Source organism: Condylura cristata, unplaced genomic scaffold (assembly GCF_000260355.1).
Source record: "Condylura cristata isolate star-nosed mole 26May11 unplaced genomic scaffold, ConCri1.0 scaffold00024, whole genome shotgun sequence".
Taxonomy (NCBI): Eukaryota; Metazoa; Chordata; class Mammalia; order Eulipotyphla; family Talpidae; genus Condylura; species Condylura cristata.
In genome coordinates, this window is record NW_004567125.1 from 10,762,504 (window position 1) to 10,780,464 (window position 17,961).

Consider the following 17,961-nt stretch of genomic DNA (forward strand, 5'->3'; position numbering starts at 1 on the left):
GCGCGGCCAAGAGCCGAAGCGCGCGGGCCACGCGGTGGCTGCAGCAACTGCCACGGCCCGCGGCCTCGGCCCCGTGCGCCCCGGGCCCGGCTGGAGGAACACCGGGTCCCGCCGCCCGCCCTACCTTGCCGCTGGCCGTGCCCCCGCTGACTCCGATCAGGAAGGGCTCGCCGCCGCTGGGCTGCTGATGGCTCTGCAGTGTCTGCTCGCTGTCCCCGGCCATGGCTCGCGCGCCCTCCTCCCGCCGCGGGTTCGAACGGCTCCCGCCCGCGCGCCTCGGGCTCCCTCGCTGCCCGCCGGGCGCTGCCGGGTGAGGCTGCGGCTCGGAGCTATTGCTGGGCTGGTTTCCCGGAGGCGGCCAGTACCTTCTCCGCCCGCAGCAGCCCGGCCGCTTTACATCCCAGGCGGAGGTCAGCGTGATGCTGCCGCTCCAATCCGGCGGGCAGCGCGCTGCGATTCGCTCAGGCGCAGGCGGCGAGGCGTCGGGCTCCAGCCTCCGCCCCTCCCAGGCCACCGCCGCCGCGGGGCTCCGGGAAAGGTGTGAGCCGGATCCTCCTCCCCACCCGCCTGTTTAACCCTTTCCTGACCACCTGAGGCGGAACGAGACTGGGAAAGAGATGCGCGCCCTGCGTTTGAATTTGGTGGGCGACCTCCTACTTCAAAAGGGATCATAAACTAGAAGGGCAGATCTCACAATGTAGGTAATGCCCCTATTTTGGAACGCACAATAGGATAAAACAATTCATGTCATTTACCCATTATACAGGCTGAAAACTAGTGTTTTCTGAAAATGATCCCCTCCATTCCAGTTTGCCAAAAATAATGTGAGTCTGTTTTTAAATATTTCCTCTTGGAAACCCCCAAAACCATCCCCCTTAAACGGCAACTCCCTGGAGTCCTCCAGAGAGAAGGGTAATTTGAGAAGCTTATCTGAATGGTGCCCTTGCAAATCACAATTTGAAATCTCCAATAGTGGAATTCCTATAGAGTTAGCGCTTGTGGAAACATTAAAAATACTGCGATTTTTGGTCCACTAATGGCTTTAATTGGACTGAGTTTTAATCGAGTTTTCAGAGATCAGCCATTTAGTTACTGAGTTAGAAAGGTGTTTGAACGGGTGATTCACTGCAGCCTGCAGCTCAGCAATTAAGTCCTGCAATCCTATCAACCAGCCAGTTACTTATCCTCCCTGTGCCTCAGAGTTCCCATCAATTAAATGGGAATAGTGATGACAATTATGTTCTGATGTGTGAACATTAGATGGAGTCCTCGTGTAATAGTCCGTAGGACAGTGTAATTCCCTACAAAAATGTTTAAAAAGAATAGGGTCTTCAAGGGCTGAAACAGAAGGAAGCTTTTTGGGGTGGGAGGAATAGACTTGTAACTTTCAGCGTCTGCTCCTGTGAACCAGAGACTAGTATCCATAAGTTGATGGAGGGCCAGCTATCTAAAAGAGAGCTGAAGCTAACTGCATTCTTTTAAAACAACAGCTATCTAAATTCAGAGTTACTGGGGGGGGGGGCGCACAATGGAGAGGGATGACAAAGATAACTAACAGTATCAGAAAACGCAAATGTTCTCTTCATTTTTGACACATTTCAGGTCCCCATCTAAAACCTGACTGCCCAGAAACTCAGACAAGACACTGAGATGCAGAGCAGCCACGTGGCAACCAGAGGCCACACCTTTGGCAGTGGTGAGCTAGGAGGAGGAAGCCCTGCCAGAGGGCTGTGGCTGGGTAGCTTGTAGCCAATGGTGATGATTCTGCCTTTTCTTCCAAAAGACTGTCCTTCAGTAGAGAGATCTAATAGTCTTCAAGGACTTTTGCAGGTCTCCTTATAGGCCAAGATGAAGCCTTTTGGAGTCTGGACAACAAAGGGAATAAAAGGTTCCTAAGGGAAGAAAGTCACAACCTCCAGGAACTTTCCCCAAGTCCTTGCTTTCCTTATCATTCCCATAACCTTTCTCCCAGATATTTTATCATAAAAATTTTCAAAGGGCCTCCCTGGGAACACAAGGGGTTCAGTCTCAGCACTATGAAGCTATCACAGCCACTGAAGCACAAGTTGGATACCAGGCCTGGGTGATGACCTGCATGGAGCAGCAGACCTCTCCAGTTTCACCCCCAGCTCCCCTCATCAGTGTACCTCATAGATCTGTCTGTTCTGCTCCTCACTGTCTCTGGTGAATCCACTCACCCCCTCCACCTCTAGCCTACACCTCTTGTATGCATAAATATTTTTAAAAATATTTTTCAAATATAAAGTTGAAAGATTTCATAGTAAACAATTATATTCCTACCACTGTAGATTCTACCACTGACCTTGTATTATAGTTACACTTGTCATTACCCATCCCACCAGCCGTCACATTTTAGTACAATATTTGTTTCCCTTTGCTTTGCTAGTTGTGACTTGCTCAGGTTTACACATTTATTGCGTTTTTAAAAATTACTATATCCTCTGCATCTAGAACAGTTCCTGGCACATGAAAGGTCCTTAATAAATATTTGTTGAGGAGTAACAGACACTGTGTTTCTATATTCCAGAGAGATCCACGGAGCTACTGACTGGCAAACAGAAAGATTCAATTTGTGTTTGTTGAATGAATGAATGAACAAATGAACAGATACAGAGGAGTAAGAAAGTACTGTCAAGTAAATTTCCTTTCTAACTTTCTGGAAAGAAAGGAGGTATTTTCTAGGCTGTGATAATGTGGCTACTACTCTCATGTCTGTATGTTTTCTTTGCTGGCATCCCAAGTAACTCTCTAGGTCTAGTCCCTGGGTTGTGTCTATTAGCTTCTGATACTAATTCAATATATTCATCTGCACCTAGTTTAATAGTAATGTGACCTCTTTGCAGGCATGAAAATACATAAAAGGGCTCTGAGAAAAAAAAAAAACCATCGACACACATAAGGCCCAGTCAGCAGAGGACCTCCTGGTGTACTCTATGCTGTTTTCACTACTGTTCTGCTTTCCTGCCCCCGGGGCTGGCCTACCTACCCACACATAAGAAAGTCACACATGCCCCTTGCAGTCCAGCACTCTGAGCATAGGTGACCTCAAAGGACTTCCGCAGCTCTGCTCTCTATGAAGCAAGCCAGGCCATCTGCGTCTCCCTGTGCTGTGTCATCCTCTCCTGGGAGCCCAGTCACTGAATCTCCTCACTAGCGTGTTCAAGTCACCTTAGAGCCTACTGTAGGCAGCTACACTGCAGATTCTGTGGTTAAGTGATATCCAGCACTCCCTCCTTCCTGCCCACTAATAAAAACCCCAACCACTTTATATTAATAAAATCCAGTTAGAGGCAAAGAGATCTATATTCACAGTGTCGATCTTTGATCATTTGTATGTGTGCGTACAGATCCAGTGTCATGAAGCATTGCGTTCCCTGGTTAACACTGGGGAATGCAATCAGCCAGCGTGAGGATGTGAGCGCAGCTGTCGGCCCAGAACAAGAGAACTGCTGTTGACAGTCCTCTGCCTGCCCTCTCTCCTTAAGGGACTATAGTTCCAGCCAGACAAAGGACATTACACTTTGCCTCCAACTAACAAGCTCCATCTCCAGGTGCTTCAGGCCCCCCAGTTAATTCTCTTACTGCTTATCACATTCCCCCCAACAGAAAAATATGTTATCACAGTTCAGGACTCGAGCATTTTGGTTCTCTCTATGGTCTTTTTAACTACTTTCTGCCCTTCATCAATCAGCGACTGCTTTGACAGATGTAACAGCTCTGAAGATGACCAGGTGATTTTTCTAAAGCATCTATCTCTGTGATCTTAATCACCTTCTCAAATACTGACAGACAGCATGATACAGCAGTCTCAGGCTAGCAGCAGCTGGAATGTGAATTGTGTAGCCAAAACTAGTGAAGCCAGACTCGGGGCGCAATGGGGAGAGCCCAGCCAGCTAAATCTGATGCTCTGGTGAAAAGAAAACAATGGCTCTCTGGTCAAAGAAGTGAGGTTTCCATCCTTGCTCTACTAATTTTGTAACCTTTGTTACAATTTCTATAAATCACAGATTCTTCACCTGTTCAACGACAGTAAACTTGGAGGATGGTTGTGAAAATAATAACTCTTGGTAGAGTCCCAACTGTGCCAGGTAACCCTCTCCCTCCAGTTTCTGTCACAGCTCTGATCTGTGAAATTCAGCATTTAGGAGTTAAACTCCCAAAAGGTAAGAACCCCTAACCTCCAGGACATTAAGGTAAAGATAAAAGATAATGTCCAGAATGGGAAAAATTTATAAAGCCAAAGAAAATTAGTGATTGCCTAGAGCTAGGGAAGTTAACAGGGTGGGAAAAGAGGGTGTTTATAAAAGAGGGTGCTGACTGTTTATAGGCTCAGGTTAAAGGAAATGTTCAAATGCTGATTGTCATGCTGCTTGCACAACTTTGTTGGAAATCTTACTTCTTAAAAACCATTGACTTGTACAATTTAAATCAGTGAATTTGGGGTAGGTGAATTATAGTTCAATAAAACTTCTAAAAGATAGGTCTCCAGGGGAATCCCTATTGCACAAAGGGTTAAAGTCTCAGCACTAATGAAGCTGGCCCCCCCTCAGGTAACTCACAGGGCACAGCAGACCTCTGTCTCCCCCATTGCTCCCCACAGTATATTTCAGTACATATGCCTGTACTGCTCCCCACTATCTCTGGTGGATCCTCTCACAACCCCCAACACCGCACTTCTGTCCTACACCCCAACTCTATACACATAAATAAATAAAATAAAATCTTTTAAAAGAAAGGAGTGATTGTGTGGTCATGTCACAGCCCTGATGATTGTCAAAAACAGACACAGGACAGTGCAGCTGATGACCTCTGCCTCAGAGGGCTGATTACACCCAGTCTGGTGGTTTGTATTTTGACTGGTGGCAGAGGATGGCAGATTGGACTCTCCTGGCAACGATGGGCTGAGTGCCAATTGGTCTAAACCATAAATGAGATCAGCAGATGGTTCAGGGTTAAAGTGGTAGATTGCTGAAAAGTGATATGCTCTGAAGAGTCATTTTGGTTTCTTGATGTGAACTTTACCCAGGTCATTAGGAGAGAAAATTAGTTCATTTCACCTTTGAAATGAAATTACTTCTGTTTCTCATGGCAAGGAGGACTAAGGCTTCAATGACAGAATCACTTTCAGAGATATTGTTAGAAATTAGAAAAACTGGGCCCTCCCTGGTGGCGCAGCGGGTTAAAGCACAGCACTAAGAAGTTAAAACCACTTCAGCATGAGTTGGATCCCCGCCTGCCCCGGAGGTGACCACATGGCCCAGCAGACCTCTCCTGACCCGCCTGCTGCTCCCCTCAGCAGTGTATTCAGTCAGTCCACCTGTTCTGCTCCCAACTCTGTCTCTGGTGAATCCTCTCACTGCCCTTCCACCTCTGGCCTGTACCCCAGCTCTGTATGCATAAATAAATCTTAAAAAAAAAATTAAAACAACTATGTACAATAGTAGAATTTTGAATATCAGTTACTTGGCCCAGTCTGGTAGCTGGGAGAGGAGGTAGGGGGAGAGGGGGTGAGGGCACACTCATAAGATGGCACCTGTCTGCAGTACAGCAGACAGTTCTTATTAGGGCATGTGGACCCCTCTATAAGCAGATAAAGCGAGAGGCGAAGTGGACTCAGAGGCAATTTCCTCACAGACAACCATCCAGATGACCCTACTCATTTTAGGATCTCAGATTTTTATCACCAAAGCCCTAATCTAGCATTCCTGCCTGGACTGACTAATTCAAACAACAGTGGAGCTCTACAACTCCAGCAATTAGATCTTCAACCTGTTGCTCAACTGCAAGAGATCAGGGCTGCTCTATCAGTTACCACGGAGGATCTCTGCCTCTGCACTTAAGGGTGAGCACTTGCCAAATGCAGAGTACCACTACACACAGTAGCCGCCCAACTCCACTGTCTGTAGGCTTATTGCCCTATGTCTTGAAGGCTTGAAAATTTCACCCACAACAGCATTCTTCTCCATGGAGATTTTCCCCCCAACTGCCATCAGTGAGCTCTTTAGACAATAAACTGTTCTCTTGTGCTACATCTCATTTTCCAAACGGGACATCGTCCTCTGCTAGGCAGTTGGTGGAGCTAGTACCAGTGCCCATTTGACTACCCATTAAACAAGATTGTAATAAGGGAAACGGCTGTGAGAGAAAACAGGAAGGGAACTGGGAAAGCCTGGGACAGAGCCTGACCTGAGTGGAGGAGAGTGACAAGGAAGACTGAGTGGAAGCCGCTGCAAAATAGATGCCAGTCAAAGCTGTTGACAATCAGGGCCTCCCTAGTGGCCTACTGGTTAAGTTTCAGTGCTATCATCACTAAGGCCTGAGTTCAATTCCCAGCCAGGGAGGTGACCCACATGGCGCAGCAGACCTCTCCTGTCTTGCCTGCTGCTCCCCTCAGCAGTGTGTTCTAGTAAACCCACCTCCTCTGCTCTCCACTCTCTCTAGTGAATCTTCTCACCCCCTGTACCTCTGGCCCACATTCCAGTTCCTCTATATATAAATAAATCTTTTCAGAAAAACACCCAAAACACAAAGTTGTTGATAATAAGAAGAGTCTTTTATCTCCTCGGTGTGGACCTGTCTTCTTAATCCCATAACATACAGTCCTTGGCTGGGGGTGACTTATAACAACTCTAGATTCTGTTTTATACTTCTAATGCTTCTGATGGTTGGTGGGTTTTGTTCTGTTCTCCATGGGACCTTCCTGGACTAAAACTACAGCATCATCTCTCCAGTATTCAACTGGTGTCCCTGTTGTCTGGCTCCTCTTACAGAAATGCAATCCTCTCATAAAATTGAAGTTTTCCAATGAAATGAAACAACATAATAAAAGTTCCAGGCTCTGATACCTGTACCAGACATTGAAAGGAGAGTTAATACCAAGATTACCCAAATTTTACTAGAGATGAATAAGTTGGCGCATTTTACCACTCGTTTGAAGAGACAGCACTTTAACAATGACACCTGACAACAAATTACAAGAATGGAATGATAAGGCAATCTCTCTATGAGCATAATATGTAAAAATCTGAAACACTGTTAAAGAACAAAAATCACAAATTTAAGGATCTAGTTGGCTTTGTGAGAAGATTCACCAGTTGGAGGACATCTCACCTATATGCTAGGAAGGATACACAAAATGGAGGGCATTTGTAGGCATGAGCTTATTAGCAAGTAGATGGCATCTTTCAGCAAAAGAAAAGGCTATTTTGGGTGACATCATCTTCCCTCAGGGGAAAGCAGGGGGTTTTACCCTGTATAACAGGCAGCTCTGCAGATTAGGAAACTCCTGGCTGGTTGGTTTAGGATGACACTCTCCAAGAGAATGAAGTGCAGTGAGAGTAGGTGTTAAGTCTGGTGGAGACCTGGCATTAAGGGCTGCACCGGAGACCAGTTCTTTCTAGCTTTTAAACCAAAATTTAACAAACCATGTCCAGCATAAACCATAATTGTAACAAACCGCGTCCAGCAAACAATAAAATAATACAACAAAGTTTTATTTTAAAAATATAAAATTGGTTTAATATTTGAAAACCCTATGCTTTAAATGATCTAGATCTGGCCCAAACTATGTACAGTAAGCAGTGTATCCTTTTACACAATTCTCTGAAAAATGGGGCCACAGAAAGTTTATTTTTTCGGGCCCTCTCTGGTGAGGCAGCAGGTTAAAACGCAGCACTGTGAAGTTGGCCTCGGCCACTTCAGTACAAGTTCGATCCCTGTCTAGAGGTGACCCACATGGCATGGAAACGCCTCCTGACCCACCCGCTGCTCTCCTCAGCAGTGTACTTTGTTGATTTGCCTATTTTGCTCCTCACTCTGACTATGGTGAATCCTCTCACCACCCCTGCACCTCTAGCCTGTACCCCAGTTCTGTATGCATAAATAAATCTTTTTTAAAAAAAGTCCCTTTTTTCAAAATCAGCAGTTATATAAGTAGCCTAAACCTAAAACTGTGAACCCTAACTTTCGTTTTTTTCTGCCATTGATCACAACAAAGGATTAGAAAATTCTTTACATGTTCAAGAAAAGTCCAAGCTAAATTTGTTCTCACCAAACTCCACAAAAAAAGCCACTCAAGTAAACCAGCTGAGTTTCGCATCACCCAACAAAACTGAAGGTTTTATCACAAACACTTAACTAATCTACAGGGCTAGTGTCATCTCTCCTCTTTTACATAATTTATTTTATACCTACTATACCAAACAGCATTTAACTTTTTTATTTTAATTTTTTAAAGATTTATGTATTTATGTATATAAGAACTGGAGCACAGGCCAGAGGTATGTGTTGTGGGGGTGGGCGAGAGGATTCACCAGTTCACCAGAGAAAGTGGGGAATAGACAGAATAGGTGTATTGACTGCTGAGGGGAGCAGTGGGAAAGACAGGTCTGCTGTGCCATGTGGGTCAGCTCCCTGGCCGGGGATCAAACTAACTCATGCTGCAGTGGTGGCTGCAGAGCAGGAAGGAATTACATGCCAGTGTTTAAAATGCTGTTTAGGGGCCCTCCCTGGTGGTGCAAGGGGTTGTAGTTGTAGCACTATGCCGATATCCACAGCCTCTGCAGCATGACTTTGATCTGGGCCAGAGAGCTATACACGTGGGGCAGCAGGCCGTGCATGTCTCACCTGCTGCTCCCCTCAATGGTGCACTTCAGTCTGGCTGCTCTGCTCCATACTCTGTCTTTGGTGAATCCTCTCACCTTCTGCATCTCTGGCCTGTACCTCAGTTTCCATGATGGCTATTATAAATCAAGATACACTTATACAGGAAATATTTGCAAGCATGAAACTATTATTTATGCCAAGAGAATAAGTAAAAGACTTAAGAAATTGATAGATATGGGTGAAGGGGAGGTTTTCTGGTCCCTGAGAATTCAGGATTTGGAAGGAAATGCAGGCCCATGGTAAAGGGGGCACTGGTTCTCAGGACGCTTGGCATACAACTAAGTGTGAGTCAGCAGAGGAATGAACACTGGGCATGTATGTCCCCTCCATCCAGTGCTTGAAAAAACAAAACAAATAAGTGGGATCAAGTGGGCTTGAAAAAACAAAACAAATAAACTCTTGTGAATACGGCCATAGGAATTATTACATTGCATCGGCCTTGGCTCATTCAATGCAGGCTAAAATGTCTAATGATCATGTCGGGGGTTAGCTTGTGGAAGGGCCTTGTTTTAGTCTATGCTGAGAACAGATGCAGTCTCAACAATGACAGTGCTCTACAACAGCTCAGGCTGAAACACCAGATTGTGTTCATCCTATTCATTACACCTATCACCCTTACATTGGGTTCCCTTCCTCCTGAAGCCCCCTGCTAAGCTTTAGTATACTTTCTCTCTGCTCTGGAGCCAAAGCTGTATACAGTATTCCAAATGTTGAACTCTCCTTTGCTGTTTTCGGTACAGTGTCATTCCTAATGACCGCAACTTTTTGCTGGTGTTAGAGCTGAAGGAGCAATCTGGACTGCCATGTTGAAAAATCCAGATGACGGTCTCTGCCCTCTTTCTAGACTTAGTCTCGTGAGAGCCCAGTCTTCTTCCAGTTTGGTGGAAAGAAAATGTGACCAGCAAGTCAGAAGCTCTGGATTGAGTTCTGGCAATATCACTCAAGAGTGATGGCCCCTCTAAATTTAGGTTATATGGGCTTCAACTTACTCATCTGTTTAATGAGAGCATTGATTTTTAGATGTTCTAGGTTCCTGCTCAACTCTGAATTTATGATTATGAACTTTTAGCTTATTTGCCCCTTTTCTCTCTTACATCTTACAGGAACGTTTAAGACTTTACCCCAATCTCATCTCATCTGTTAAAACTGGCTAGTATGAACTACAAACAAGTATTTTACTTCAAAATCTGAAATCTGGGCCCTTGATGGCACAGCGGGTTAAAGCACAGCATCTGAGATCTGGCTGCTACTTCCATGGCAATTTGATCCCCGCCCCAGAGGTGACCCACATGGCGCAACAGACCTCCCCTTTCTGGCCCACTGGTCCTCTCAGCAGTGTACTTTGTCAGTCTGCTCCCCACGCTGTCTCAGGTGAATCCTCTCACTGCACCTGCACCTCTGGCTTGTACCCCAGCTCTGTATGCATGATTAAAAAAATCTGAGATCTTGACTCTAACATACACTTCTCTGTCATTAAAGTTCCATCTCCATTGTCCCTGTCCTTTATTTCTTACCTGTAAATGGGAATAATACTCATTCATTTGTTTATATATTCTTTTATTAAATATTAAGCTCTTGTTACGTGCCAATAAGTCTGATATCATTCCTATTCTATTGAGCTTACAATTCAGAAAGACAGCTACTTGAACAAACCTAAGCAATAACATGTGGCACTAGGGAAATGATTTGAAACTTTGAACATTTAAGTAAGTTCCTTAAAGCAGTTCTTTGAAGTAATTAAATAAAGTAGTAACAATTAGAACTCTTTCCCTAAAAAGTGGTGCCATTCAAGCACCTCTCTATCAGAAACACCTTACAACTGAGGAGAACATTTGCCAAATGGCTTTCTATTTCCTAGTAGCTGAAGGACTGCTTCCTTCCTTTATATGTTACTTGAAACAGCCATTTCCTCCAAGTATTGTGCAAAGATCGCCTGACATAGGTGAAATGAGTCAAATCCAATATAATCGATCCACTGTTTGCAGAAATGTTTTGGCTGTATTCCATACAGAATGCCTCACAAATCAGTGTAATGCATTTGCTACAAAGCAACATAATTGACCAGCACAGACAATAGTCTTTTGTGTATTTAAGAGAGTAAGCTTTCACTGCTGTCGTTATTGCTGAATATTTTTTAATATTAAATTTTATGGTTTTGACTTTTATTTCACCATTATGTAAGTACTATAGCATTACAAATTAGATATTTTTAATGAGCAAAAGAAAATAAACACTCATCTTGACAGTTCCAGTTAGAGATAACTACCATTAATAGTTTAGTGCGTAACACATTATGTTTTTCCCCTTTAATCATTTCAGTGAGCTTCAACTGCACAGATTTGAAATATTCATAACCCTTATAAACCTTAATTTGAATTTTTTTTTATTTATACATGTAAGAACTTGGGTGTAGGCCAGAAGTGCAGAGGTGAGGGGATGACAGGATCCACCAGAGACAGAGTGGGGAGCAGAAGAGGCAGATCTACTGGGGGCGCAGCGGGTGAGGCAGGTAAGGTCTGCTGGGCCATGCGGGTCAGCTCCCTGGCTGGGTATTGTTGTAGTGGCTGGCAACTTGCACTGTTTCTTTAAATCCTGGACTACCAAGGAGGCCCTCATACTGACCCTTTCTTATTTATTATATATTTAATAAATTATAAGCATCATAGGCAAGATCTAGAACATTGACAATAAAGTACAAGTTATTGTTTTGTACACATTATATGTTATAATAGGTTCTCTCTCTCTCTCTCTCTCTATATATATATATATATATATATACACACACACACACACAAAAATAGAATGTGTATAGATGTATAGATGTGCAGGTGTGCATTTAAAAGGAGGTCAGTCTTTTTTAGCCAGTCCCATTGGCCAGGTTCCTACAATTGACAGATTGTACCAAGCAGCCAATCCTAATACATATGACCTAGTATAGTCATATAATATATTGTAAGCTTTCAATACAGTTGATATAATTTCCATAATTTTTAATACCGAGCAGGATTCCATTGTACAACTCTGTTGTAATTTATTTAACCAGTTTTTTTTTTTTTTGACATTTTGAAGTTTGCTTTCTTAGTTAGGTAAAGATATGAAACCATCCTTAAATATGCCTCTGTCTGATTCTTTCCTCTTGTTGGATCACAAGGTATGCATACTTTAAAGGCCTGTGATTCATCCTGCTAAATTGCTTTTAAAGTTTAAACTAGAGGGGATCTCTTTTGTGGCACAAGGATTAAGACTCAGAGCTATCACCACTGCTGCCTGAGTTCAATCCCAGCTCAGGGAACTGACCCACAAAAGGCACATCAGACCTCTCCTTTCTCACCTGCCCACTGCTCCCTTCAACTGTGTATATCAGTAGATCCACCTGTTTTGGTCCCCTCTCTGTCTCTGGTGAAACCTCTCATCCCCTGCACCTCTGGCCTACACCCCAGTTCTTGTATGCATAAATAAATAAATCTTTTAAAAAACAAACTAATATAGGCTCTGATGGCCTCACTAGAGTGGCAGAGGTCCTGTTGCCTGAAGACCTCAGGCAGCTGGAAATTGGTAAATACAACACTCAGATCTGGCAGAGGGCAGAGCACTGACAAACTCTTCTTTTTCAGTAAGAAATCACATACAATTTATTTATTTCCAGGTATTTCTGAGATTCATATTCTATTTACAAGTAAATGAAGACTATTCCCTGTAAAAGTCTAACTTGAGATGAAAAGAGCAAAAACAAAGTAGTTGTGGGCTCCATGGTGATATGTGAAAGGAGCCCACGCCTGTTTTTTTTTAAAAGATTTATTTATTTATGCATGCAGAACTGGGGTACAGGCCAGAGGTGCAGGGGTGGTGAGAGGATTCACCAGAGACAGAGTGGGGAGCAGAACAGACAAAGCGAAGAAGTACACTGCTGAAGGGAGCAGTGGGCAAGGCAGGAAAGGCCTGTTGCACCGTATGGGTCAACTCCAGGGCTGGGGAACAAACTCATGAAGTGGCTGCAGGTAGGTTCGCAGTGCTGCTCTTCAACATACTGCACCATCAGGGAAGGCCCCCAGATGCCACTTTCATTTCATGACAGCCCCTGTTCCCCAAGATCATCTAGAATATCTGTCGGAGGAATGGAGAGCTCTCTATCCTTAAGTGCTTGAACTTTCAGCTTCTGTTTCCAGATTGGTCTGTTTTGAATGTTTCCCATATACGAGACTGTGTTGGGTGATATATCAGAAGTATAAAGATGAACTAGAAACCATTTCTCCTTATTGGAGTTATATACTATTTGGAAATACAGTCACATAAACAAGCAATTGTAATATTCTGTGAAGTGATAGTCTGGTATATGGTAGTAACACAAAGGATTGGGTAATCAACTCTACTGTGCCAGGAACAAAGATACTAAGTACTTCAGATGCATCATCTCATATTCATCATAACCCTGTGAAATGCTTACAAAGGTTCTTTTTAATCAAGGTTTCATTATAGCTAAGCCTTAATGTTAAGAGATTGCACTAAGAAGCAAAAGATGCCCGATGATGCCTTTACAAGGGAACCGATGATTTATAAAATTAGATATTGAATATCCCTCATCATACAACATATTTTTCTGTTCCCAGTTAGTCTATTTGTAAATTCATTCCAAATGGCTTATAAAGTGTAACTGAAAACCTCTTGCAAAAAATGTAGGGCTTTCATAAAGTTTGGAAAGTAATACTGGAGAACAGCTGCAATTATAAGCAAAACCTCTGACATAAGGATGTTGTAAACTACCTAGTTAATTAATGGAGAGAAAATTAACAAAAGTAGTAATATAAACTGGCACTTTATAAGAAAATAATTTAAATGGAAAGGATTCAAAAATAAAATATCTTTGTGCTTTATGTAAGCCTCATAGTAACCACAAAGCAAAAACATAAGTTTAAAGATTCCTTTGCAAAAAAAATCAACAAAACACAACAGACCAAGATAAAGGAGCAAAATGAATTGTAAAACACCCTAGAAAACAAAGTAAAATTTTGTTATAGTAACTCCATACTATCAATAATTACTTGAAATGTAAATGACCAAATTCTCCAAACAAATGATATAGAATGGGTGAATGAAAAAGAGACAAATGCTGTCTACAAGATTCACTCTAAGAACACACACAGATTCAAGGTGGAGTGATGGAAAAAGGTATTCTATGAAGATGGAAACCCAGAGAAAAAAAGGAAAACTAAACTTACATCAGATAAAATAGGGATAAGCTAAACTTATATCAGATAAAGCCAAAGACTGTAATAAGGAGAAAAAGATCATTATGTAATAATAAAAGGGCCAAATCCAAAAAGAAGTTATATAACATGTTAATATTTATGCACCCAAATATAGATACCTGTAAGTATGTAAGACAAATTTTAACAGACCTGATGGGAAAAACTGACAGCAATACAGTGATAGTAGGGGCCTTCAACACTCCACTTTTAACCATGGATATATCATCCTGACAGATGATCGATAAAGAAATATTGAACTTAAACTACATTAGAACAGATGAACTTAATATGAATTTACAGAATATTCCATCCAACAGCACATACCCATTCTTCTCAAGAGCAGAGAGAATATTTTCTGTATCGATCATGTTATACCACAATGAATTCGAGACTAAAATTACATGAAACATCTTTCTGGCTATGATGGTATGAGACTAGAAATCAGCTATGACAAAAAAGTAAAAAATTCACAAATATGTAGAGATTCAACATGCTACTAAACAAGAAAAATCAAACTGAACAACAGAAAAGATGAATGAAACTTACTTATGCTTACAAGAACTGGAGTACAGACCAGAGGTACAGGAAATAAGAGGATTCACCAGAGACAGAGTGGGGAATAGAACAGGCAGATCTACTGAAATACACTGTTGAGGGGAGCAGCGTGTGGGCCAGGAGAGGTCTGCCGTGCCATGTGGGTAACCACTGTCTGGGGATCGAACTCATGCTACAGTGGCTGTGGACTGCTTCATAGTGCTGTACTTTAACCCTTTGCTCCACCAAGCAGGGCCCCTTAAGAGCCTGATTTTTGATAAATAAAATAGACAAATTTCTGGCTAGTTTACCAGGAAAACAAAAAGAGAGAGTAGAACCAAGTAAATAAAATTAGAAGGGACTATGTGAAATATGTGAAGGGACTTAGTGAAATAAGCCAGAAAGAAGAAAAATACCAGATGATTTAACTCATAGCAGGAGTGTAAAGGAATGGGGGGGGGGGAGAAGCAAGGGGGGCCTTCCTGATGGTATAGGGGTTAAGTCTCAGAACTATCATTGCTAAGGCCTCTTCTCATTCAAGGTAACACTATCAAAATGAAATAATCATTCTCTTGCTTCCCTTTTCATATCACTGGTAAATATATTCCTAAATATATTATTACCTGTACAAACAACTCATGTTGTTTGTCATTTTTAAAAAATTATATATATGTATGTATATTACATCATTTCTTCATTTTATGCATTTTTTCTGGACTTCCCACCACCAATTCACCCATGTGCCATCACCATAGTCCTGTTTGCTCTTCCCACCCATTTTGATTCTATTCCCCTTTCTACCCACATAGACTATCTCGTTTATAGTTTGATTTTTGCTTTTACTTTATTACAATTGCTTCTCTCTCCCCCTCCCATTCCTTTACACTCCTGCTATGAGTTAAATCATCTGGTATTTTTATTCTTTCTGGCTTATTTCACTAAGCATAGTCCCTTCTAGCTCCATCCATGTTGCCGCAAAAGGCATGAGTTTACCTTTTTGCTTGCTGAGTAACATTCCATTATGTATATATACCACATCCTCTTGATACAATCATCTATTTTTGGACATTTGGGTTGATTCCACATCTTCCCTATTGTAAATAGAGCAACAATAAACATTCTTAAGGACTATTGTTTTCATTATGTGCTATATTGCTAGAGATAATCCATAGTACACTCATTTGGAATATGGTAAAGTATGTATTATCTATTTTCATACCTATAGATGGGCATTTGGGTTCTCATATTCTGGTATTACAGAGAATTATCACCTGGTTACTTCTTTAGCTATGCAGTGGTGGTGTGTAAGCTTCTTTTGGTTATATAACAGAAACAAAATGGTAGGTCAAAGGGTATGCAAATTTTTAAAAAGATTTATTTATTTATGCATACAAGAACTGGGGTACAGCCCAGAGATGCAGGAGGTGAGAGGATTCGCCAGAGACAGTGGGGAGCAGTACAGGCGTATCCATTAAAATATACTGCTAAGAGGAGCAGTGGGTAACACAGGAGAGATCTGCTGTGCCATGTGGGTCAGATCCCTCACTGGGGATCTAATTCATGCAGCAGTTGCTGGTGATGAGATTGATAGCACTGAGACTTTAACCCCTGCACCAGAGGGAGGGCTATTTTTTTGTTTATGCATGCATGCAAGAACTGGGGTACAGGCCAGATTTGGTGGGAGGGAAGTGAGAGGATTCACCAAAGACAAAATGAGGAGCAGAACAGGTGGATCAAGTAAAATACACTGCTGAGGGGAGCAAAGGCAGGAACAGGAGAGGTCTGCTATGCCATTGTGGGTGGCTTCCTGGCCTGGAATCTTACCTCCTATAGCAGTGGCTGGTGATAAGATTGATAGCTCTGAGACATCAACCCCTGCACCACCAGGCAGGGCCTTTTTTTTTTTTAAAGAGTATTTATGCAGGGCTCTCCCTTGTGGCATACGGGGTGGGGTTAAAGCACCCGTTGAAGCGCTCTGAAGCCACTGCAGCAGAGTTTGACCCTGGCCAGGGAGCTGACCCACATGGTGTGGCAGACCTCTCCTGACCAGCCCGCTGCTCCAGTCAGCAGTGTATCTCAGTAGATCTGCCTGTTCTCCTCCCCACTCTTATCTCTGGTGAATCCTCTCACCCACCACACCTCTGGCCTATACCCCAGTTCTGTAAGCATAAATAAATCTTAAAAAAAATTGTTTATGCATGCAAGAACTGGGGTACAAGCCAGATGGGGGTGATGAGAGGATTCATTGAAGACAGAGTGAGGAGCAGAACAGGTGGATCTACTGAAATACACTACTGAGAAGAGCAGCGGGCGAAACTGGAGAGGTTTGCTATGCCATGTGGGTAGCTTCTGGGCCAGGAATCCAACTCATGCAGCAGTGACTGGTGATAAGATTGATAGCATTGAGATTTTAACTCCTGCACCACCAGTGAAGCCCCTGCTTCTTTTTTATTTTGATGAGGTCCAATTTATTATTTCTTTTTTTTTTTGCCTGTTTTTGGTGTCATAGCCAATAAATCATTGCCAAATCTAATGTCATGATGTTTTCCCCATTTTCTTCTAAGGTTTTTAGTTTTAACTGTAAAGTTTAAGTCTTTCATCACTTAACTTTGTTTATGGTATAAGGGTCCAATTTCACTCTCTTCCCTGTTTATATCCAGCTGCCTCAATACTATTTATTGAAAAGACTGTCCTTTCCCCACTGAATGAACTTGATAGTCCTGTTTAAAAACATCAGAAAATACATGAGGGCTCTTTTATCCCATTGTTTGACTTTATGACAGTATCACACTAAGTTACTGTCCTTTTGAAATCAGGAAGTATGAGGCCTCCAGCTTTGTTCTTCCTTTTGGCTACTGAGGTCCTCTGAGGTTCCATGTAAGTTTTAGGATGGATTTTTCTGTATCTGCAAAAAATGCTGTGATTTTGACAAGGATTTTGTTGATCATGTAGATGGTCTAGAGAAATATTAGCATCTTGACAATATTAAGTCTTTCATTCCACGAACATAGAATGTCTTCATTTACTTATGTCTTTTTTTTTTTTAGGATTTATTTATGCACATAAGAACTGGGGTGCAGGCTAGAGGTGTGGGAGGTGAGAGGATTCACCAGACAGAGTAGAGAGCAGAACAGACAGGTACTGAAATACACTCCTGAGGGGAGCATCTGGTGAGACAGGAGAGGTCTGCTGTGTCGGGTGGGTCAACTCTCTGGAATCAAACCCATGCTGCAGTGGCCACAGTAGCTTGACAGCGCTGTGACTTTAACCGATGTGCCATTAGGGAGCCATACTTGAGTCTTACCTAATTTCTTGCTATAATGCTTTGTAGTTTTTAGTGTACAAATCTTTCCCCTCCTTAATTAAATTTATTTCTTTGTATTTTATTTTGGCACTACTGTAAGTATTACTGTTATTTTAATTTACATTTCAGGTTATTCACTGTTACAGAAACAACTGATTTCTGTGTGTTGATTTTATATTCTACAATTGGCGA

General features: G+C 42.4%; 1 protein-coding gene across 1 annotated transcript in view; it reads right to left on the reverse strand.

Annotated features, from left to right (window-relative positions):
* The window catches only part of UCK2 (uridine-cytidine kinase 2), a 61,765-nt gene extending 61,343 nt beyond the window's left edge, over positions 1-422 (reverse strand). Inside the window, exon 1 of the mRNA XM_004688412.2 lies at positions 125-422. Coding sequence (XP_004688469.1) covers positions 125-223 — 99 coding nt within the window. The 5' untranslated portion in view covers positions 224-422. The remainder of the gene's footprint in view (positions 1-124) is intronic.
* Between the last annotated feature and the right edge of the window lie 17,539 nt (positions 423-17,961).